Here is a 25,998-nt window from a genome sequence, read left to right as displayed (position 1 = left end):
AGGAGTGAAGATAGCGTAACAGAGACATAGAAAGGCCTGCTGCAGTCTTCTGTTCTAAAAGGATCGCAACCCATGAGTTCAATAAAAGGAGTGGGAGCATGGTTGTATAAAATAATGAGACATTAATTCCTGAATTTTGTATATTTCCCACGGCTGACATCTATGATTGATTGTCCCTCTGTGACCAGCAGAATGTTACGTATTATCCAACAATGAAACTGTAATATCTTTGTACAGTCACTTTCCGAGAGACCTGTCTGAACTTCTGATTGAACCCTCCCTGCACAGTCTCATGTCTCTGTCACGTCCACATCTAATCTCAATGTGAGAGTGGACACTTTATTACTACGACACACCAAGGGCTCCTATTTGGGGACAAGTGCTAGTTTTAATATGGAACCGCAGTACTGGAGAGTACTAGTGGGTTGTGTTGGGGCAGTGTATGGTAAAGAAGGACTTAACTCTGGCAGCCCTAGGATTTACAGCTTAGTGGGAGCTACAGTCCCATTAAAATGGTGGCAAGTACCACTTGGAAGTGCAGCTCCCACTAATCTCCGGCAGACCAGCGCATGTGAGCTCATGATCAGAGCAAGGATAGAGTCCCTGAACTGCACGCGTGCTGTCAACACGCCTGGAGTACGGGATTCTAAAACATGATCTACGCTAAAATAATGTGTAGATTATGAAATATTATATCTAAATATCCCTAAGCTATGTAAAGCAATCTGTGTAAGAAATGCTAAATAAATATAAGGGCATTGTTTGCATTGAAAACAAAATAATAATAATTAAAAAAAAAACAACGATCATATATATTTATAAATTAATGTATTTTTAATAAACATCAACTGCGCATGCACCAGGGACATTGTTGACAATTTTCAGTTCAACAAGAAAGAATGAACTCCAGTCTCTTTCCAGGGCAGATACCGGCCATATTTTACTTGACAAAGTATTCTGAGAGTAATGGCCATTTACCATGGAATTAAAGGGACACTCCAGGCACCCAGACCACTTCTGCCCATTGGAGTGGTCTGGGTGCCAACTCCCACTACCCTTAACCCTGCAAGTGTAATCATTGCAGTCTCCCCTGCCTCCGGCCGCGCATGCTCAATAGGAGCGTAGGCAGAGCCTGACCCAGCGCTGGATACACATAAGTCACTAAAGGGGTTTTAACCCCTTCAGCAAACTGGGATGAGGGGTGGGAGGGAGAGAGCAGGGCCGGACTGGGGATACAAAGCAGCCCTGGAAAAAAATGTTATGCCAGCCCCATAAGTCATTGCGCCATATATTGCCGTATGTAATATGTAAGGCTATATCTTACCACCCCAGATGACAGATGATTGATATAGACGCACACACACAGTTTAATCTAGTGGTACTGGTATCTATAACATGTCTCTACAGGTTTTCAACGTAAACACTGACTTTTCAGAGAAAAGGCAGTGTTTACATTGCTTCAAAGTGACACCGCTAGTGACAGTCACTCAGACGGTCACTAGAGGTGCTTCCTGTGTCAGTGCACCTACATTCAGGGCCTCCACACTCTGGAGGTGCTGAACGTTCCCCATAGAGATACATTGATTCAATGCATCTCTATGAGGAGATGCTGATTGGCAGTGGCGGCTCTAGACTTTATGAGGCCTTAGGCGAAACTCAAACAAGAGGCCCCCCACTAACACTCATAGTAAAAAAACATATAAGGGTTGAATTGTGTGTATAATGAGCTGTAGTTATAATGTATGACAGGTTTGCAGCGCTGGATACAGAGAGAAGAAGAAATCCCAAGTATTAGGGTAGATGGAAGGGAGAGCAAGGGCCCTGCCTCCAAAGACCACTAATCGAGGGTGTGCCCATACAGGAGGGTACAAAATTAACTAAAGTCCCATGGCTGCATCATGCAAGTAAGCGTAAGTAGGTACAAAAAAATAAAAAAGTCTTTAATAAGAAGTTAAGTTGCTAAAAACCAAAAATTGGTAAACCAAGGAGGTGCAGATAAACAGTGAAAAAAAGGGAAAAGGGGGGGGGAGGGGTAGAGGGGGTATATATGTGGAAACACGTGCAACACGCACTAGGTCTCAACCTTCTAAATAAAGTAAATTAAATTAAATTGGAGATCACGTAGGTATACCCCTGCGAAGTAATATACTATATGTGGAGTATATCGCAGGGGGACCATATAAAAGCGACAGGCTAGATAGGCCAAGTCAAACTCAGCGGTGGGTTAGTGGTAGTATAAACAGATGGAGGACTTAAAGGTACGTAAGTAAACCTCCACTGCATAAGCACAGTTTAAAGGCGTAGTGCGGTCACCTTTGTAGACCATAAAGTGAGTCAGCCCCTGGTATGAGCTGCCCACCTAGTACGACTAACAGTCAAGGTGGAGGTGTCACCTATATAATTGTCTGAGGGCAGCAAAAAAGCCAGCGGGCGACCTCTATAGTAAGTTATGTAGGTACAGGTAGGACTGAGAGTCAGTGCCACTGTGGAGACACCTCTAAACAGCCCCCAACTTACAGAACACTTAGGAAGGCAAGCTCCATATGTATAAAGTTAGAAAATAATAATAATATGAAACCCTCCTTGTAGTTACGAGAAAGAGGGGTAGATAGCCTAAACTCCTAACTGCATATGGTACTACAAATGCTATTTAGCCCTATCCGAACAGGACAGAGTAATTACGGGCTAACAGAAATAGGAGATATCAGCAGAGGAGTCCCTGAATATAACTCGAAATATAACTGCAGTGCCTGAGAGGCAAACCCTTAGGAGGTAGGTAAATAGATGCAAGCCTTCCTAAAGCCTTCCTAAAACTGTGCGGCAAAAACGCCAGGCAGGATACAACCCTAAATCTATTAACCGCTAAGAGACATATCGCTACCAGAGAGACCCAGACATGTTAAAATAAAAAAAGACCCCAACACCCCAGCGTCTAACTCGACGCGCGTTTCGGCGCTATGTGGCGCCTTTATCAAGAGCTAGTCTCTGTATTCACTGTTGGGGTGAGTGTGGCACGGTTGAAGGAGAAAGGGTGACAGGGCGAGGGGAGGTGAGAGTGACAGGATGAGGGAGGGTTATGTGACAGGGTGAGTGTGGCATGTCTAGGCAGGATGAGTGACAGGATAGGAGAAGTTAATGTGATAGGGTGAAGAGGGGATGAGTTTAACAGGGTTATGGGTTACGTGTTGCACGGCTGGAGGAGGGAGTGTGACAAGGCAAAGGGAAAGTGAGCCGGACAGGATTACGTGACAGGGTGAGTGTGGCATGGTTGGGCCCACGTGAAAGGGTTAATGTGAAAAAGGATGAGTGTGACAGGGTTGGGGGTGAGTGTGACAGTATGAGAGAAGATGAGTGTGATAGGATTAGGGGGATTAATGTGATAGGGTGAGTGTAGAAGAGCGAGGGCGGTAATTGTGGTATGGATGGAGGGGGTGAGAGCAACAAGATTAGGAGAGGTTAATGTGAGCAAGGCTGGGTGTGGGGGGTGACAGTGTGTGGGGTGGCTGTATGTGTGTGGAATTGTGACGGTGGGTAGGTGAGAGTGTGGGATGCAGTGTTGGAAAGGGTGACCGTGTGTGCAGGGGCAGTGTGTGTGTGTGTGTGTGGGGGGGTGTGACTGTATGTATTGGTGACAGTGTTGGGGGCTGACAATATGGGGTGCAAGTGTGTGAAAGGGTAACAGGGTGAGAGAGCAGTGTGGAGGAATGTGACAGTTATGGGGGCAAGGTGTGAGTGGGTGACAGCAGGGCTGGAGCAAGGATTTTTGGGTAGATAGGCGAAGATGAATTTTTCCGCCCCCCCCCCTCTAAAAGTAACATCTTCACCTATGTGCCTCCTAACTAGCCCCTCCCTCTTCCCCGTCCCTTAGTGTTCCTCTCCCCTCCCCCCTCTTTTCCCTGTCCCTTGGTTTTTCTCTCCCCTCCCCTCTCTGTCCCCTCCCCTCTCTGTCCCCTCTCTGTCCCCCACTCTCTTAGTGGTCACACTCCCCTTCCTGGTGTGCCTCCTACCTGTCTTGTAGCGTTGCGGAGCAGACCCTCTACAGGAGCTTCAGTTTTCTGTACCTGGCTGGACTGACAGGAAGTGCTCTCTCAGTGAGCACCTCCTCTCAGTCTGGCCGGGTACAGGAAACAGAAGCTCGTGTACTGCGCTCCGCCACGCTACACTCAGTGGTGTATACACACTAACAGCCACACACACTCAATGACAAACACACAGACGTCACTGACAGACACAGACTCACTGATCTGACACACACTCATTCATTCATTGACAGACACACACTCAATCACAAACATACTCTCACTGATTTGACAGACACTCACAAACACACACACACACAGACACACACATTCATACAATCATTCACAGACACATACACACACTCACATACACAGACACACACACTCACAGACAAACACATACACAGATACACACACACAGAAACACTCACAGACAAACACATACACAGACACACACAAACACATACACACTCACACATACACACACTCACAGAAAAACACATACACACACAAAGACAAACACATACACACACACACTGACAGACACATACACACACACACTGACAGACACATACACACACACTCACACACACACTTACACATACACTTTCAGACACACACTCACAGACAAACACATACACACACAAAGACAAACACATACACACACACACTGACAGACACATACACACACACTGACAGACACATACACACACACTCACAGACACATACACACACACTCACACACACACTTACACATACACTTTCAGACACACACTCACAAACACATACACAGACACACACACATTTAGACAAACTCACACATACACTTTCAGACACACACAATCACACATACACTTTCAGACACACACACTTTCAGACACACACTCACAGACAAACACATACACAGACACACACACATTTAGACAAACACACACTCACACATACACTTTCAGACACAGACACACACACTCACAGACACACTCACACATACACACACACTCATACATACACTTTCAGACACACACACTCACAGACACACACACTCACAGACACACAGACACACACACACACACACTCACATATACACTTTCAGACACACACAATTAAATATTAATATCCACCCAGCCTCCCTACCTGGAGAGCTGGTGTGGATGTGTCCCTGGGGTCCAGTGGGGCTTCCGTGCGGCTGGCGGCAGCGTTCTAATGAGAGGCTGCGAGGGAGCTCTAACCTGTCTGCTCTGCTCCCTCGCGGGCTGTCTGCTGATGCCGCGGGAGCCGGAATATGACGTCATCTTCCGGCTCCCGCAGCATCAGCACACGGCGCGCGAGGGAGCAGAGCAGACAGGTTAGAGCTCCCTCGCAGCCTCTCATTAGAACGCTGCCGCCAGCCGGGGGTCCAGAAGGTGACCTGGCAGGAGGGAGCGCTTCCCTCCTGCCGGTCACTGAAATCTGGCGCCCCCAGAGCCGGTGCGCCCTAAGGCGGCCGCCTTATGGACGCGCCGGCCCTGGGTGACAGTGAGGAAGAAGATGACAGTGTGGGGTAGTAGTGTGGAGGATGGTGAAAGTGTGCGGAGCAGTGTGTGATAGTGTGGGGGGGACAGGGTGTGTTACAGTTTGGGAGGGCAAGGTGTGTGGGACACAGTTTAGTGAAGGCAGGGTGTGTGACAGCATGAGGGGGCAGTGTGTATGACAGTGTAGGGGGGCAGGGTGTGTGACCATGTGGGTGGCAAAGTGTGTGGGAGAGCTGGGTGTGTGACAGTGGGGGGCATTTTGTGTGAGAAATTGTGTGGGGGCAGAGTGTGTGGCGGACAGTGTGGGGGGCAGGGTATGTGGTGGTCACTGTGGGGGGCAGGGTATGTGGTGGTCAATGTGGGGGGCAGTGTATGTGGTGGTCAGTGTGGGGGACAGTGTCTGCGGTGGTTAGTGTGGGGGCAGTGTATGTTGGGGCAGGGCATGTTTGAGACAGGGTATGTGGGGGCAGGGCAGTGTGGGGTGCAGGGCAGTGTGGGTGAGAGGGCAGTGTGCGTGGGAGGACAGTGTTGGGGCAGGGCAGTGTATGTGGGTGGGCAGTGGGGGTGGGAGGGCAGTGTTGGGGTAGTATGGGTGGGAGGGCAGTGAGGGTGGGAGGGCAGTGTATGTAGATGGACAGTGAGGGTGGGAGGGCAGTGTTGGGGCAGTGTATGTAGGTGGGCAGTGAGGGTGGGAGGGCAGTGAGGGTGGGGGGGCAGTGTTAGGGCAGTGTATGTAGGTGGACAGTGAGGGTGGGAGGGCAGTGATGGGGCAATGAGGGTGGGTGGGCAGTGATGGGGCAGTGTATGTAGATGGACAGTGAGGGTGGGAGGGCAGTGTTGGGGCAGTGAGGGTGGGTGGGCAGTGTTGGGGCAGAGAGGGTGGGTGGGCAGTTTTGGGGCAGTGAGGGTGGGTGGGCAGTGTTGGGACAGTGAGGCTGGGTGGGCAGTGAGGGTGGGTGGGCAGTGTTGGGACAGTGAGGCTGGGTGGGCAGTGAGGGTGGGCAGTTTTGGGGCAGTGAGGGTGGGCAGTGCTGGGGCAGTGAGGGTGGGAGGGCAGTGTTGGGGCAGTGAGGGTGGGTAGTGTTGGGGCAGAGAGGGTGGATGGGCAGTTTTGGGGCACTGAGGGTGGTTGGGCAGTGTTGGGACAGTGAGGCTGGGTGGGCAGTGAGGGTGGGTGGGCAGTGTTGGGACAGTGAGGCTGGGTGGGCAGTGAGGTTGGGTGGGCAGTTTTGGGGCAGTGAGGGTGGGCAGTGCTGGGGCATTGAGGGTGGGTGGGCAGTGCTGGGGCAGTGAAGGTGGGTGGGCAGTTTTGGGGCAGTGAGGGTGGGTGGGCAGTGTTGGGACAGTGAGGCTGGGTGGGCAGTTTTGGGGCAGTGAGGGTGGGCAGTGCTGGGGCAGTGAGGGTGGGTGGGCAGTGCTGAGGCAGTGAGGGTGGGAGGGCAGTGTTGGGGCAGTGAGGGTGGGTGGGCAGTGTTGGGGCAGAGAGGGTGGGTGGGCAGTTTTGGGGCACTGAGGGTGGTTGGGCAGTGTTGGGACAGTGAGGCTGGGTGGGCAGTGAGTGTGGGTGGGCAGTGTTGGGACAGTGAGGCAGGGTGGGCAGTGAGGTTGGGTGGGCAGTTTTGGGGCAGTGAGGGTGGGCAGTGCTGGGGCAGTGAGGGTGGGTGGGCAGTGCTGTGGCAGTGAAGGTGGGTGGGCAGTTTTGGGGCAGTGAGGGTGGGTGGGCAGTGTTGGGACAGTGAGGCTGGGTGGGCAGTGAGGGTGGGTGGGCAGTGTTGGAGCAATGAGGGTGGGTGGGCAGTGTTGGGGCAGTGTATGTAGATGGACAGTGAGGGTGGGAGGGCAGTTTTGCGGCAGTGAGGGTGGGCAGTGTTGGGGCAGAGAGGGTGGGAGGGCAGTGTTGGGGCAGTGAGGGTGGGTGGGCAGTGTTGGGGCAGAGAGGGTGGGTGGGCAGTTTTGGGGCAGTGAGGGTGGGTGGGCAGTGTTGGGACAGTGAGGCTGGGTTTGCAGTGAGGGTGGGTGGGCAGTGTTGGGACAGTGAGGCTGGGTGGGCATTGAGGGCGGGTGGGCAGTTTTGGGGCAGTGAGGGTGGGCAGTGCTGGGGCAGTGAGGGTGGGAGGGCAGTGTTGGGGCAGAGAGGGTGGGTGGGCAGTTTTAGGGCCCTGAGGGTGGTTGGGCAGTGTTGGGACAGTGAGGCTGGGTGGGCAATGAGGGTGGGTGGGCAGTGTTGGGACAGTGAGGCTGGGTGGGCAGTGAGGGTGGGTGGGCAGTTTTGGGGCAGTGAGGGTGGGCAGTGCTGGGGCAGTGAGGGTGGGTGGGCAGTGCTGAGGCAGTTAGGGTGGGTGGGCAGTTTTGGGGCAGTGAGGGTGGGTGGGCAGTGAGGCTGGGTGGGCAGTTTTGGGGCAGTTAGGGTGGGTGGGCAGTTTTGGGGACAGTGTGTGTAAAGGCTGTGACAAGCCTCCACACACTAAAATACCTTGTTTTACAATTAAATTCCCTGGTGGTCCAGTGGCAGCACTCCCTGGTGGTCTGGTGGGATGACTGTTCTGTCTGCAGCTCCGCAAGAGCTGCAGACCTCGTTCTCGCGAGAGCCTGTCAGAGCGTTGCCATGGTAACCCGCGGCAACGCTCTGTGTGCTCGAGAGAACCACATTATGTGATCTGCAGCTCTGCACTCGGCGGAGCTGCAGATCAGAGGCTGGCTCTCCCTGTGGTTAGACCATGTGGAGGGGCCACCCGGCGGCATACTGGGACAACCGCCGGGTCCCCTCTCACTGTCGGATCCTCGGTCATGGACCGAGGACCTGGCAGTTCAGTCTGCCCTAAGGTGATTTAGGCGGCCACGAGGCCCCAGCAAGCGCGAGGCCTTAGGCGGCCGCCTAAATCGCCTAATTAGAGAGCCGCCTCTGCTGATTGGTGTAGTGTTTTGCAGCCAATCCTATGGCAAAGCATTGGATTGGCTGAGATCATCAAGCTTGATGATCTTAGTCATAGAGGCAGGACCAGTCGAGGGGAGACCCGCACGCTACGTAGGAGAAAAAAAGGTGAGCAAAAACACTATTTTTAAAAACACACATATACCATGACACACACACCATGACACAGACAGACACACACACCATGACACACACACATATACCATGACACACACCCCATGACGGGCAGACACACATCCCATGACAGACAGACAGACACACACACCATGACTCAGGCAGACACACACACACCATGACACAGACAGACACACACACACAACATACAGACAGACACACACACACCATACACACACTATGACGGACAGACACACACACACCATGACACAGACAGAACCACACACACACCATGACACAGACAGACACACACACACCATGACACAGACAGACACACACACACCATGACACACACACATCCCATGACACACACCCCATGACAGGCAGACACACATCCCATGACAGACAGACAGACACACACACCATGACACAGGCAGACACACACACACACACCATGACAGACACGCACACACACACCATGACACAGACAGACACGCACACAACATACAGACAGACACACACACCATGACACACACACATATACCATGACACACACCCCATGACGGGCAGACACACATCCCATGACAGACAGACACACACACCATGACACAGGCAGACACACACACCATACACACACTATGACGGACAGACACACACACACACCATACAGACAGACACACACACACACACACACCATACAGACAGACACACACACACACCATACAGACAGACACCATGACACAGACACACATACACACACCATGACAGACAGACACACACCATACAGACAGACACCATGACACAGACAAACAGACAGACAGACACATTAACACACATTACTTACATAACACACATTACTCCTACCTGGCTGCCAGGGGAGCGTGCAGTGCAGACTGCTGACTGTGCTGGCGGCCGCTGGGGGACTTGTGCTGGAGTCTGGCGGCCGCTGGGGGAGGTCTGCTGGCGGACGCTGGGGGAGGTCTGCTGGCGGCCGCATGTGAAGCTGTGCTGTGCTGGCTCTGCTCTCCCGCCTTCGCGCGCTGCTGAATGAGACCGCGGCTGGAATATGACGTCATATTCCGGCCCCGGTCTCATTCAGCTGCACGCTGGGAGCAGAGCCAGCACAGCACAGCTTCACATGCGGCCGCCAGCAGACCTCCCCCAGCGGCCGCCAGCAGACCTCCCCCAGCGGCCGCCAGCAGACCTCCCCCAGCGGCCGCCAGCAGACCTCCCCCAGCGGCCGCCAGCAGACCCAGGTGTCTGCCCGGCCCCAGGTGCCGACAGCCCACCGGGAAATTTCCCGGTATTACGGTGGGCCAGTCCGGCCCTGGAGAGGGGACCTGCTGTGCCAGGAAAACGGTCCCTTTAAGAAAATATGGTCGCTTTAAATCCCACCAGTAATAGCTACACCCAAATATCAACTATTTCAGTTCTTTAAAGAGTTTACCAGTCACTAACACCTTCCTGGCAATACAACTGTCAAAGCATTTCTATAGCCATCTATCTACCCTGTACTTCAGAACGCACAACTATTTATATATATGTAAACTGCAAATAGCCTAAACATTAAATGACAGTGACAATCACCAAGTAAACACACACATATTACAGTCATTATTATTTATGATCATATCTTACAATCATAAAAAAATAATTTCACTCTCCAGGCCGTTGGGTCGCAAGTAGCCAGGTTTATTTTGGAACCTAAAATGTGCTAGTACAGTGATCGCGCCCAAAATGTTGAGCTACAAGCAATACATAAACGACAGACTGTACAAAAAGAAGTGGAAAGCGTGCGTGGGTAGATCAGAACCACTGGCGACAAGCAAGCTCTCGTGGGAAAACAGTCAGTCTGTTTGGAAAAAAGGGTTTGATTTATTCTATCCCCTTCCTTACAGATTAACCAGAAAAATTGCTTTCCCCTCTTGCTGTGCCAAGAAATTAAACAGCTTTCCTTGTCTCACTGTTTCCCGGGGCCTGAAAATTCTGGAACAGTAGCTACACTCCAAGGTGTGAGGGGACTGTTAGAACATTGTAACGGTCAAAGTGTTGAAGTGTTTTTTTTAAAAAACTTTGCAAACGATCTGTTATTATATTCCTATCATACAAACAGTTCATGATAAATTGATTTCTATTCAAGACTTCCAGCTTGATCTAAGACTGGCTCTGTTTCTCATGATACCTACAGCGGTGATCTCTGTACCATAGATAAATGAAGGACAATCTTTATGGATCTATGCCACTGTTTCTCCTCCAAGTGGTTCGGAAAGATGGACAGCTGAAGGACACTAACAAAATCACTAACAAGATCTATTCGTTGGAGAAGAAAAGTATGGACAATTCAGTCAAAAGACCAGGCCTGCTTAGTTGACAATACTGTCTTTCCCAACTTTGTTTCAGGCTATTATTTTGCAAAAGAATCAAGATGAAGGTAGGTGTAGTCCCAGCAAAATGCATTTTCTTCAAGGATGGATGAGCTTGCCATGAACAACATAATCACGGTTACATAGTAATCTACATTGATAAAGTTCAACCTTTAAAAGACACTTTTTAAATCTTTTTCTACACATCTATTTCTTCTTGGATCAAAAACCTTTTCCCGTGCATATGGATATCCTTGAACATTCTGCTTTTCCAAAAACCAAAACATACAGACCTTTAAAAAAAAAAATAATAATAATAGCTAGTGAATCTAAAAAGACAATGTCAGTAGGCAGAGAATTCCACGTTTGTATTTTTCTTACTGTATGGAATAATTTTGTGTGCTGTAAGTGAAAACTCCTTTCTTCTAGTCTCAATGGATGACCTCTTGACAGGTGCATGCTCCTGCCACTGAACATGTTACCAGACAGCAGTTTGCACTGATACTATATATATACATTTGATAGTGTCAGCATATCCTCAATGTGACGACTTTTTAAAGGAAATAAAGGCAGTTTTTCTAGCCTTCATTCATTACCCAAGTCTTCCATACCTTTTACTAAAGGGACGCTATAGTCACCAAAACAACCTAAGTAATAAAGCAGTTTTGGTCTATAGATCATGCCCCTGCAGTATCACTACTGTGGCAAGATCAGTGTGGCGAGGGAGTAAAGGAAAGTTACATTTTTAAACTATCATGGGTGAGGGGGGCACCAATAAAATAGATTAAATTAATAAATATAATTATGTTTGCATTCCCAACATTTATAGTATTCCTTTAATGAATACGTTGGTTGAGGATTCCATACAAACTGCTTCTGCCATCAATGTTCCGTGCACTAAGCGGTTTTCATCCCACTTTTACTGTCTAAGCATTACTCAAAACATTTTTACAATACAAATGAGCCTTTAGCCACCTATATACGGATCACAGGGTTTAATGGCTGATCCTGTGAGCTGTACATTTCTAACATTTATGGTCGCAGCCAAAAGGATGCCATAAATCTGGCAAACAGTAACATCACTGGAGCACTCAGGGTGATTCTCCAAACATTACATGTATCCCTGCTGGTCCCTGTTGTACAAACATGAATCATGATATGCCCTTGTGATCTACCATGGACATTCATATTCACAGAACAGAGAGGATAAGATATTAACATGGAGAAGTCTCACCCCTCTCACATCCCTTAGGGTGACCTTTACTAAGGGACGAGACCCTTGCTGTTGGTTTTGACACCAGCTGGAACAAGATAATGTTGATTTTGGCACAGTGACATCTTGTCCTCATCACATTAGGACAAGATGAACGAATATTGAATGTGACTGCAGATGAACAGCTCATCACTAAAGCACTGGCCTTAAAGGACAGTAAAATGCTTTCTGGGAAAAGCTTAAATGTCTCCTTATATAGTTATTTCAGAAACAATTAGACAAAGTATTACGTGCACAGCTATTCAGATCCCACCGGGCCAATGGCTCACACTAGTCCAACTTTTTACTCAACCAATTCCTCCTATACTGTACTGTTAGATAAACAAAGGGGTTTTTGTTTGCTTGTTTTTTAAATTAGGTAACTGTATTAATTCAGTAAAGCATTCATGAACAACATGAGGGATTTAGTTTATACATTACTTATCTCCTCTTCATACTGTTATCTACTACACTAACTTCCCCTCCCCCTTCATTTTCTCAAATCCTTAATCAGAATACGTACTGGCTGATAGAATGGTGTGTTTATTTGTTATACTTCTTGGACCTATGTATTATAGGTTTTATTGATGTGTTGATCCCAGTAATACAACTTGTTTATTGCTTTCTGAATTATTATAGATTTCAAGAAGGGAGAGTCTCCTCGATTGCAAGCTTGTTTGCACAGGATCCTCTTCAACTCTCGTTCCTGTCATTATTACTTAGTATGTCAAAAGTCATTTTAGATCCTTTCTGCATAATTGTAAAGCGCTGCGGACTATGTTAGTGCCATATAAATGCTAACAATAATACGTCCTAAAGGGTTGTTCAAAAAACCGTAGCCCATCCTACAGCATATATAGGGTCAAGCAGTTTTGTAAAAGTGTAGGAAGTTGTCTGGGGTCTGATTAATAAATAACATGGGAACCCATTTTTGAGTCCTGACCCTGGGGGGTTAAGAACCACTGATTTGGGTAAAATTGGATACTGGTTGAATGAGTTTACCATTTAGTGTTAAAAAGGGGGACACCGTCCAAGGATCTTGTACAAATGTAAGGGTATATTAATAAATTATGTCAGGCAGTGTCATGTATTTTGCTACAATAAATACAATCAAAACAGCTTACTACCCAGTAATTTAATAGGGCTAACAGCTAACTATCCATTAATAAGGCTAACAGCTAACTATCCAATAATAGAACTAACAGCTAACTATCCAATAATAAGGCTAACAGCTAACTATCCAATAATAGAACTAACAGCTAACTATCCAATAATAAGGCTAACAGCTAACTATCCAATAATAGGGCTAACAGCTAACTATCCAATAATAGGACCAACAGCTAACTATCCAATGAAAAGGCTAACAGCTAACTATCCAATAATAGGGCTAACAGCTAACTATCCAAAAATAGGGCAAACAGCTAACTATCCAATAATAGGGCTAACAGCTAACTACCCAATAATAGGGCTAACAGCTAACTATCCAATAATAGGGCAAACAGCTAACTATTCAACAATAGGGCTAACAGCTAACTATCCAATAATATGGCTAACAGCTAACTATCCAATAATAGGGCAAACAGCTAACTATCCAATAATAGGGCTAACAGCTAACTATCCAATAATAGAGCTATCAGCTTACTATCCAATAATAGAGCTATCAGCTTACTATCCAATAATAGAGCTATCAGCTTACTATCCAATAATAGGGCTAACAGCTTACTATCCAATAATAGGGCTAACAGCTAACTATCCAATAAAAGGGCTAACAGCTAACTATCCAATAAAAGGGCTAACATCTAACTATCCAATAATAGGGCTAACATCTAACTATCCAATAATAGGGCTAACAGCTTACTATCCAATACTAGGGCTAACAGCTAACTATCCAATAATAGGGCTAACAGCGTAATATTCAATAATAGAGCTAACAGCTTACTATCCAATAATACGGCTAACAGCTAACTTAACAGTTTACTATCCAATAATAGAGCTTACAGTTAACTATCCAATAATAGGGCTAACAGCTTACTATCCGATAATAGAGCTAACAGCTTACTATCCAATAATAGGGCCAACAGCTTACTATCCAATAATAGGGCTAACAGCTTAATATCCAATAATAGGGCTAATAGTTTACTATCCAATAATAGGGCTAACAGCTAACTATCCAATAATAGGGCTAACAGCTTAATATTCAATAATAGAGCTAACAGCTTACTATCCAATAATGGGCCTAACAGCTTAATATCCAATAATAGGGCTAACAGCTAACTATCCAATAATAGGGCTAATAGTTTACTATCCAATAATAGGGCTAACAGCTTACTATCCAATAATAGGGCTAACAGCTAAATATCCAATAATAGGGCTAATAGTTTACTATCTAATAATAGGGCTAATAGTTTACTATCTAATAATAGGGCTAATAGTTTACTATCCAATAATAGAACTTATCTCATGTGATATCCCCTTCTGTGACATCAAAACGTAGGGGAGATGAGGAGTGTTACATGGGACATTGCAGTATCCTAGGGGCACTACTCTTATGCTTACCCAAATGGAAAATAATGTGCATTCAGGGGAATTTACTTGAATAACATTTTGTGTTTTGTGTTTTTTTAAAACATTTTTTTAACCTATTTTGTATTTTAAACATTTATCTAATTATTACCCTTTCCCCCTCCCCAACCACCCCCCCCCCACCCCCATTTTTATTCAACACTATTCCTTACTTCACAAGTAAAGTATGTGGAAAAAAGCGCAATATTTTATTCATTTATGGTGTGTCCCCCCACTGTATACAGTATACATTTTGGGGTCCACTATGAAGATATTTTAACCACCTAAGCCTATAAATGCACCTGCTCATTTAAAGGTTTATGAATTGTGTGCAGTCTTTGTACAGCCTTCACATGTTTTAACACGTTTTAACGATAAACAAGTTGAGATAAAATTAAAGTTCATGTTAGTTTTGTATTAGTGCCCCACTTCTGACACTTAACGGCTTAAATAAATGTCATGTGAAAATTGATATTATGTAGAAAACATCTTACCGTGCCGTCCTCGACAAACTGCCCCACATGGCAGTACCACTCCCTGGAAACAAACCAAGTGGGCATAATGACAGTCGGTCCATGTGAGGTGAACACCTACGGGAAACAAAATGAATGATATTAGATCTTCTCGAGGACCCTGAATTCTCAGTTAGAACATTACTAAAGACAGATTTCCGAGCCTAATGCTGATCCTACATGGATTGAGATTCTAGCCAAAGTCTGAAGCCACTAACTATACAGGTTATAGAAAAAAAAAACAAATTAAAGTAACAGTTGCACGTGACAGGGTATAATCACCACATAAACAGTTGCAAATCTGCCCATGACTTTTGAAAAAAAAAAAAAAAAAAAAAATGTATTGTTACTACCTTGCATAACAAGTCTATTGTATCTTCCATTCATAATATAAATTGTTGTTGTTTTTTTTTTGGGGGGGGGGGGGGGGGCGGGGCGGGGGGGAGTCTGCCCATGACCATGAGAAGAGTCTTGAATGTTAAATTTTGGATGTTTTCTCTGTAATGGCACAAGAAAATAAAAACTTATTTGAGGCCTCTTGAATGGGAACTATTAAACCTTTGCCCATTCTTTGCGTGTCTCTTACTGTATTTTGCTTATTTACATATTCTAAGTTCACCCAAGTTTAAAAGTGTCATTTAGACGTGGACCCCTTATTCACTGTGCCTAGAGGTATATCAGCCACAGACAATGAAAGGCTAGAATGAATAATTGGAGTTGCTGTCGTTTTTGTACACATGGGCATTTCGGTTCTGGACTACTCTGGGGTGTGTCGGGTTGTATCAATTTCTGATGTGAAAGTCAAACCTTTCTAAAATGATTTGACAACTTACAAAGCGGGGGTGCAATGGGCTTTCCTGGCACCATAACCACTACAGCTCACTGTAATGTATATGGTGCTTGGAGAGTTCTTTTAAGCCGTGTTTGATGTATTTAAATATTGACCTGCAATCTAAGAGCAGTATATCTTTTAAAATATCCTTTTCACACACTTTGACTCAAGTATTCAAAATAGGATTTTCTGCTGGAGCAAACCACACAATGATCCCTGGATTAGTGACGGCCTCAGGAGCACGCAGTGAAATTACAGAAGCAAAGTGATCCATCCACTGACATTACTAGAGTCTCTGGAATCAGCTCTAAATGTGCATTTATCATCTAAACGAGAACGATGTCACTTATTTGTACAGTCTGATCTCCAATACAGCCATTTACAATTTACTATGTGATTTAATAAAAACGCAAAAAAAAATATATTTATTTTACTGGCATTTACAAAGAGCCAACATACCCTGCAGCGCTGTACAATTAGTGAGGAAAAAAAAAAAAGACATAATATACACAGACCAATACAAAAAGTAAAAAGGGCCCAGCCTGTGAGCTGAGATCTAGTCATCGAAGATCTTTGATATAAAGTCGCCCGTGAGCTTTCAATCTAAAGATAAAGAAGTCAAACAATAAAATGCACAACAAAAACACATAGTGCACATAGGCATTCAATAATGGAGGAACCTTTTGAATTATTTTTTGTTATTTTTAAGTCACAAACCTAAAAAATCTTCTCAAACAAACGATGTATGAAACATCGTGCGGACCGAGCAATCAAAACACAACTGTGCAATTTTATTTTTTTTATTTTTTTTTATTTTGTATTTTTGCTGTGCATGAAGTTAACACAAACAGACCTGAGGTACCCCAACGGCAATCCACAGGTTCGACATTTGCAGTACAATTGGAGTAGTAGATTATATAAGCACAATTTTATAATAGTAAGAACAAGAGTTATCAAGAGTTAAACAATTGGTCTACAGCCAGGCTATGCTACCGATTAGGTTATGGTTGTAAATAAACATGCATTCGATAAGTCAGTAGCTGACTGATAGCTGGATAAACAGGCTGACTAGAGTGACAAGATGGTTTCTAAGCGTAAAACACGTATAAAGAGTGTTAATCTTATCTCCGTGGACACAGTATAGAGTATAGACATGTACATTTTATATGCCTGAAGTGAGTGGAGTGGTTAATCAAGCAGTGGTTAAGATGGGGTCGGGTGTAATTGGTACGCAACTATACAAGGTAAAGGCAATAGGTTGCGGTTCGGGTGTTTCGATCCCACAAAATGCTGAGCAGAGTTAACCTTAGGTGGCTCATGCCGTGTGAGACATCCAAAGAGGCGGTAACAAGTACCGAGACTGCGTGGTTTGGGGCATAAGGTGGCCGGTTAAGCATTATCATGAGCATTGGGTTATAAAGGTCATGCTCTAGTTGTACATGTGTGCTGGAAAATAATAAGAACCATAAAATAAGCATAAAATAAGCAAGAGGCATTATGAGATGCGGGATCAGCGTCCATGTGTGTCTGGGCAGCGTCCTTCTATGAATGTGAGGTTGACCGCCCGCAGGATGGTTAATCACCCCATTCCCTCAGGTGGGATCTGTGCCGGCGGCGTTAGGTATCCACAGAAGATGGTGGCCGGCCATGAGCAAACCGGGTGTGCCCTCCAGCTCCGGGCCGGTAGCAAGGCCAGCATCTCGTAGCCACGGACTCGGGGGCTTCTGAAGACCGGGTCCTTCCCCATTGGGACAGGTCTGGAGGCTCTGGTGTTGTTGCACCGCCTGCGGCGGGCAGGTCTCCGCCTGCATGGTAGATGCGTTGGGATCGTACCCCTGTTGACCTTCGGCCCAGATGGGCTAGCGTGGAGAGTAACGGACTGCTTTTCCAAGGTTTTGCCCGAGGGTGGCCCTGTCTCACTCCGGCCGCCACCGCTCTGTCGTCCCTTCGTGCTCCAGCTCTCCTGCAGTCGCGGCAGTGTAGCTGCGTGTCGGGCCTCAATCCGTGCCCAAAAGGAATCAAATAGCTTGTTTAAGCGGGTGATCAGTGGCTCGTTGGTGCTAAGGCTGTACTCTAGAGGCCCATGTGCGCCATTGGATTGTGCGTCAGCCATTTTAGAGTGAGGAGCGGCCTGCAGGCTTGGTGTGCGGTTGGGGCTTGTGCCCGCGTTCGGGGTCCACGGAGGTATGCTGAATCGAACGATTGGGACCGGGATAACCCCCACCGGTCCTAAGGGGGGGGGGGGGTAGCTGAGTGCTGCGGATGGTGCTTGCGTTCATGAGTTGGGAGAGCGTCCGTCTCTCCCCTGTTCTGCTTTGTGTAGGCCCCAGGCCCTGGCCCAGGAATTCCAGCGGGCATTATGGGCATGCGAGGTGTCCCCCGGTTCACCAGGTTCTGTGGATCAGGATGTGGCATGTTGGGGTTCAAGAGTAAGTGATTTGCCCACAATTTCAGCCGTTAACCGGGCCCAGTCTCAGGAGCCCACAGATAGTGTGTCTGCTCAGCTCCACAGCCAGGCTCCGCCCCCAGCAATTTGATTTTTTTACCCATTAATCCTTGTTGTAACTCTTAAAGTGCTAGGATGTATATTTTAGATCACCAGGCCCTATGGGAGTTCTATTCCTGAGAACTGAAAGCCGTATTTAAAGAAATCGACACCAACAGCCTCTTTATACTCAACAAGGAATTGTAACATATTACTGTACAATGCGTACCCTGTGTCAGAGGCAGTTAATGGGTTAATATAGTTGTTTACGCACAGACAGCTGTGATTTGCAAACAAGGGATAGAGAACACTTCTTAATCCCTTGCTGCTTAGAAAGGGGTTAAAAATCCATTGAGCGCTGAGCGGTTGACAAAAACATCCGTTCTGTGTGACATTCTTCAGTGGCATTTAATTCAATAAATGAAGCAACCGTGCAAAGGCTCTTGTCCTGTGTTTAACAAACATGTCCTCCGCGCCCGGGGAGAAATAAAGCAGGAGATCCGGATTAGGTGCAGGAGGCCAGCTTCCCTGCTGCATGGGTGTGAAACTGTCAGGTAGCGAGGGGCAGATGGATAAAAAATGGCATGTGTACAGTGTTGACCTCCACTCTCCTCATTCATGCAAGGTAAGCGTGGGAAATTCTCACACAACGTCAACAATGGAGGCTCCTGCCAGGCTCGGGAGCTGCGGCCAGAACAGCACCAGCGAAACGTGCTGGGAAACTTTAGAAATGTCTCTTTAAAAATTTAAAAAAAAAGACACCTGGTGAGCTCTAAGCAAAGGGACATTTTCATTATCTGGTAATAAGCAAACAAATGGATCCCATCATCAAAATATTTTATAATACTGTTTATCTTTGCACACAGACTTTAAACAAGTGTTCGGAATCTTCGGGGGACTGAGGTCCGTGGACTTTCCAGATTGCATTGATGCCTCGATTTTCCGTCAATGCACCATCTTTCAGGGACTACTTTCATTGAAATGTAATTAAAAAGTCAGTAGAGAGAATATCTTACTCAGTCTCCAGTTTAAGATGGTGATGTCCCCTGATGGTTAAATGATTAAAAAGTGGCACCCTGGGAGCAGCCCTCAGGCCCTGACTCTGGTCGTATCCCAGTTACGACCAGTTCACAATATTGGGTTTCATGTTTTGAGTCGAACTATTGAGCTCAAGGAGATAATTTCAATGTAAGAGACGAGCAGCCAGATTAAATTAATAAGTATGTTAATAACGTTAAGATTGATGCAAATTAAAAAAAATGAGTAATGAAATTAAAGAATGGTTTGGTCGAGTGTAAAAATGAATTCAGCTATAATCTCTTACAAATCACACCCCCACAAAACGTTCTCCCCTTTTCTTGATTGATTTGGCATTGGCAACGCGAACATGTCTGGCACTTAGCGAGAGTGTTCGGTTTGTGAGGTAAGAAACGCTGTTAAACAGGTTTTTCTATTCCAAAGGATTATTGCTTGTCACACAAAATCCACACATCTGTTTACACATGTAACATGCAGAGCCTCGCAGTGTTGATGTATAGGAGGCTCGGTACTTCCTGTCACGGTTTAGGGTCTAACTAGGGCTGGGACTATTAACCCTTCCTTAACAAATCGCCAGAAAATAGCAGCCGTTCTAAATGTCTGCAGACATATTGGAATCCCCACAATGAGTGAAAATAAGAGTCTGGAGGGTTATCAATGGAAAGTGACTGAGAGGATATAAATTGGGATATATATATAGCCATGGCGAGCAGAAATTCACCCCAAGTTCATATAACAGCAGTGTAATGTAATCGTCAGGCAATTTGCGAGCTGTGTACCCCCATGGACTTTAAATAAAAGCAGAAAGATTCTAGCAAAACAATTATCAAGGTTGAAATCAAACAGTGGCTTAATGTACGTAATTCCTTGCCTGCCTCTAGAGCAATGGACAAGGTTTTAAATAACAGCTTTTTTAGTTCTTCAAAAATATAATTTATGCCCAAATAGTGTTTTGTCGGTGTTTTTTTTTTGCGAGGAATATAACTGTAACACAATAGCTACTTTTAGAAACTTTAAACTTTACTTTGCACTCCATATCAGCAGAAATCACCCAGATGGGATTTGTACCCCAACCCACCAGATTTGCCAGAGAATGTACCCTCACAGCTAGTAATTAAGAGGTTAATAAAGCAATCCACACTCATAACACCAGAGGCAAAATGGAAGAGGGGGGTGGGGGGAGAGAAACAAACTACCTAAATGAAACTGGCAAGATCAGGCACGCTTTTTCTGTGACCAGTAACGTTTTCTAATTGTGGCAGCCATCAATTACGCGACGCTGTCAAATATTTACACGAAGGGTAATCCGCTGTATTCCTTTCCCATTGTCTCTGCAGATTATCTGAAAGGCTGTGGGGTTTCGTGTCTTGCCGCGACTTGCCGATACACACTCCTTGCACACTCAGCCTTGCCATCGTACCTCTACACACCTGTCTGCGGCAGCAAAAACAGCGATAACAATATATCTGGCAAAAAACATTCCTATTTGCTGTACAGTACATCAAGCACGGAACTGTGACTACAATAGCGGGTTAACATGCACAAATTCCAGTATCAGTAGTTTAGTTTTAATGCATAATGTGGTGGGGTTTAATGGGATATCCTACTCCAAAGAGCTTACAATTAGGTGTTGTAAAGGGAGATCTTATTCTAGATTTGCTAGACTGTAAGCTCACAAGAAGGATCCTCTGTTCCTTTTGTATAAGTATGCATTCACGATTTGTCTATAACACCTCTGTGGTACAGCTCTGTCTAGTATGTTGGCACTATATGGATACCAAATAATAATAGTAACAGTGTCAAACGAGTCTACTCGAAAAATGCTTGCAATCTAGATAAGAGACCCGTCTTCAGAAATTTTACAAAGTAATGCTGTTAATAGATAAACCCTTGCCTCAAGGAGCTTACAATCTAATGCAATAATTGGAGGCCATGCTCTCTCTAGCATTATAATGAATGACTCTGCTTTAAAGATAAAGAGTAGGACCAGTCATGTTTTAAAGATGTACTTAGCATCCACAGGGTAGGTATACTTTAGTTAAGTTCTGTCCATAGATATAGGGGGCCATTTAATTTGAATTCTTTGATAGGAGAGCAGTGTCCCTTTAAACTCTCTGTATTTCAAGAAGGGGGGGCGGGGGGTAAAAAAGTAAAAAGCTGATGATTTTTATACAAAACAGATGTAAAATCTAGCACAGTATAATGGGAGTATGTTTTATTTCTGATCCTTGTGAACCACGTCCAAAACCCCACAATTACAGGCAACTTAACACAGAATAATACGTTATTTGATAACATATCTAAATCCAAGTTCAATAAGGCCATTCTCCCAATGCAGAGGTACTCCTGGACCCGTGTGTGAGCCGCAAACCTGGCTGAATATTTATCTGGTTTACCATAAAGAATAAAATGAATCCACATGACATCTCCATATGAAATATATTAAACCGACGTCCGGAATAATTATTTACACAATATCTTGACATGCAGCATTTACACCGCTCCCAAAAGTTCATTCTACTGCCCCAAACTTGCCAAGAATAGCTCTTATCTGTAAAAGGAGCCTCGTGACGAGATCTTAAAACGATCTGCTAATGTTAACGTGATTGGATTTTAAGGGGCTGCGTGGTAATGTAAAACAGAGAATTTTAGTGTATATATAGGATTTTTAAAAAAAAATTATAAATTTGAGTTGAAATGAGATGTGTGGGTGTAGATCAAGCGATCCAAAATGCAATACGTTAAGAAATCTTTTCACTAAACAGTAAAAGATTGTGGCGCTATATATATAATAATAATCTACAAAACAGGCAGAGCTTGAAACAATTGTATTTTTTTTAAGGACTTGGATAGATTTTAATATATATGATATGATTTTGAAGTTGCAAATTGTTCACCAGATAAACACAAGTGAATACTTCAAAAGACGCATTTTAATTTTAGATGACTTACGAATAACAATTTATGTAACTAAAATGTAATTTAGAACAAGAACAATCCATTTTATTTGGAAATACTAGTTTTGTTTTGTAACAATTCTAGTGTAAGACACATTACTGGGGGTATTATTGCTGTGGAACTCTTATACACGCAGACACATTACTGGGAGTATTATTGTTGTGGAGCTCAGTTATACAGGGAGTGCAGAATTATTAGGCAAGTTGTATTTTTGAGGATTAATTTTATTATTGAACAACAACCATGTTCTCAATGAACCCAAAAAAACTCATTAATATCAAAGCTGAATATTTTTGGAAGTAGTTTTTAGTTTGTTTTTAGTTATAGCTATTTTAGGGGGATATCTGTGTGTGCAGGTGACTATTACTGTGCATAATTATTAGGCAACTTAACAAAAAACAAATATATACCCATTTAAATTATTTATTTTTACCAGTGAAACCAATATAACATCTCAACATTCACAAATATACATTTCTGACATTCAAAAACATAACAAAAACAAATCAGTGACCAATATAGCCACCTTTCTTTGCAAGGACACTCAAAAGCCTGCCATCCATGGATTCTGTCAGTGTTTTGATCTGTTCACCATCAACATTGCGTGCAGCAGATACCACAGCCTCCCAGACATTGTTCAGAGAGGTGTACTGTTTTCCCTCCTTGTAAATCCCACATTTGATGATGGACCACATGTTCTCAATGGGGTTCAGATCAGGTGAACAAGGAGGCCATGTCATTAGATTTTCTTCTTTTATACCCTTTCTTGCCAGCCACGCTGTGGAGTACTTGGACGCGTGTGATGGAGCATTGTCCTGCATGAAAATCATGTTTTTCTTGAAGGATGCAGACTTCTTCCTGTACCACTGCTTGAAGAAGGTGTCTTCCAGAAACTGGCAGTAGGACTGGGAGTTGAGCTTGACTCCATCCTCAACCCGAAAAGGCCCCACAAGCTCATCTTTGATGATACCAGCCCAAACCAGTACTCCACCTCCACCTTGCTGGCGTCTGAGTCGGACTGGAGCTCTCTGCCCTTTACCAATCCAGCCACGGCCCATCCATCTGGCCCATCAAGACTCACTCTCATTTCATCAGTCCATAAAACCTTAGAAAAATCAGTCTTGAGATATTTCTTGGCCCAGTCTTGACGTTTCAGCTTGTGTGTCTTGTTCAGTGGTGGTCGTCTTTCAGCCTTTCTTACCTTGGCCATGTCTCTGAGTATTGCACACCTTGTGCTTTTGGGCACTCCAGTGATGTTGCAGCTCTGAAATATGGCCAAACTGGTGGCAAGTGGCATCTTGGCAGCTGCACGCTTGACTTTTCTCAGTTCATGGGCAGTTATTTTGCGCCTTGGTTTTTCCACACGCTTCTTGCGACCCTGTTGACTATTTTGAATGAAACGCTTGATTGTTCGATGATCACGCTTCAGAAGCTTTGCAATTTTAAGAGTGCTGCATCCCTCTGCAAGATATCTCACTATTTTTGACTTTTCTGAGCCTGTCAAGTCCTTCTTTTGACCCATTTTGCCAAAGGAAAGGAAGTTGACTAATAATTATGCACACCTGATATAGGGTGTTGATGTCATTAGACCACACCCCTTCTCATTACAGAGATGCACATCACCTAATATGCTTAATTGGTAGTAGGCTTTCGAGCCTATACAGCTTGGAGTAAGACAACATGCATAAAGAGGATGATGTGGTCAAAATACTCATTTGCCTAATAATTCTGCACTCCCTGTACAATCAGACACATTACTGGGAGTATTATTGCTGTGGAGCTCTGTTACACACTCAGACACATTACTGGGAGTATTATTACTGTGGAGCTCTGTTACACACTCAGACACATTACTGGGAGTATTATTGCTGTGGAGCTCTAATACACACAGACACATTACTGGGAGTATTATTGTTGTGGAGCTCTGTTATACAATCAGACACATTACTGGGAGTATTATTGCCGTGGAGCTCTGTTATACACTCAGACACACCAACAATATGGAGCTCTTAGAAAACAGGGACAGAGGGATTCCTGGCACGTAACATCAGAGCGTGCATGCTTTTCTCGTTTTACAAAGTTTTAATCTGATTTTTGTGGATTGGGCCTTCAAGCAAAGTCCTTATTTATCCTAAGTTAGTTTGTGAGAAATGTCCAGCCCTGTGCCTTTTTAACCCTTTGACACAGTCATGGTGTTGTAGGCCGCCATGCTTTAACCAGGCTTAAAAACCTGTACATGGGGCGTACTTTTGTACTTCGCTGAATACAAATATGAGGGTTTCAACAGTAAAACATATCAACAATAAAATTATGAAAGTGCAGTTTGTGTGTGAACAACGCAAAAAAACAAATATAAACGCTAATTTTGGCCAAGGTTTGTGACTAAGTGGCTACTGATAAAGACTGGACATACCCCATTTTCAATACCCTGGCTTCTCTACTTTGATAAATGGTATGCTATGATGGTGGTAATTCTCATTCCAGGGCTGCCATATGGTCTCAAAGGCAAAATAACCAATCTGGCAAATTTCAATGTGTAAAAACAACATAAAACCTGGACACGGGGGTTACTGTTGCAATTGTGAGACACATCGCTGAACACAAATACGGTGTTTTAGACCAGTAAAAGTTATCATTTTGATTATATAATCAGTGAAAGGGAAGTTTTTTGTGAAAAAATGCAAAAAATAAATGTGAATACTAACTTTGGCCAGGGTTTGTGACTAAGTGGGTACTAAAAAAGACTGGACATACCACATTTTTAATACCTTGGTTGTCTGCTTCTGTAAGTGGTATGCCATGATGGGGTTAGTTTTCATTCCTGGGTTGCCTTGAGGTCTCAAACGCAACATAAGCCCAGCAAAATAATCTGGCAAATTTCAATGTGTAAAAACTGAAAAGGGGAAAGGGCTATATTTGACCCTGTAACTTTCACAAAACGTGTACATTTCGGGTACTTGTGAGACATCGCTGAATACAAATATGTGTGTTTTATTGCAGTAAAGGCCAACAGTATTAAGACATTCACAGTTAAAATGCCATGCAGACGTTGATCATGCTCTCCTTCTTCAAACTCTTCAATCGCTTGGTCTCTGTGACTCTGTCCTCTCGTGGTTTTCCTCTTATCTCTCCCAACGCTCATTCAGTGTCTCTTTTTCTAATGATACCTCCTCCCCTTGTCCTGTCTCGGTTGGAGTCCCCCAAGGCTCTGTCCTTGGTCCCCTTCTATTTTCTCTGTATACTGCCTCTCTTGGCAAACTTATTACCTAATTTGGATTCCACTACCACCTGTACGCCGATGACACCCAGCTATATCTCTCCTCCCCGGACCTCACCCCTGCCGTCCTGCAACGTGTCACTGCTTGCCTTTCTTCCATCTCTGACTGGATGTCCTCCCGCTTTCTGAAACTCAATCTCTCA

At 45.0% G+C, this 25,998-nt stretch overlaps 1 protein-coding gene across 1 annotated transcript in view; it reads right to left on the bottom strand.

Annotated features, from left to right (window-relative positions):
- B3GNTL1 (UDP-GlcNAc:betaGal beta-1,3-N-acetylglucosaminyltransferase like 1) overlaps window positions 1-25,998 on the bottom strand; it is a 292,749-nt gene that overhangs the window by 36,913 nt on the left and 229,838 nt on the right. The window contains exon 8 of the mRNA XM_063456053.1: window positions 15,248-15,343. Coding sequence (XP_063312123.1) covers window positions 15,248-15,343 — 96 coding nt within the window. The remainder of the gene's footprint in view (window positions 1-15,247; window positions 15,344-25,998) is intronic.

Source organism: Pelobates fuscus, chromosome 5 (genome assembly GCF_036172605.1).
Source record: "Pelobates fuscus isolate aPelFus1 chromosome 5, aPelFus1.pri, whole genome shotgun sequence".
NCBI classification, from domain to species: domain Eukaryota; kingdom Metazoa; phylum Chordata; class Amphibia; order Anura; family Pelobatidae; genus Pelobates; species Pelobates fuscus.
The sequence above is the reverse complement of the archived record's forward strand: the minus strand, read 5'-3'. Positions and strand labels throughout refer to the sequence as shown.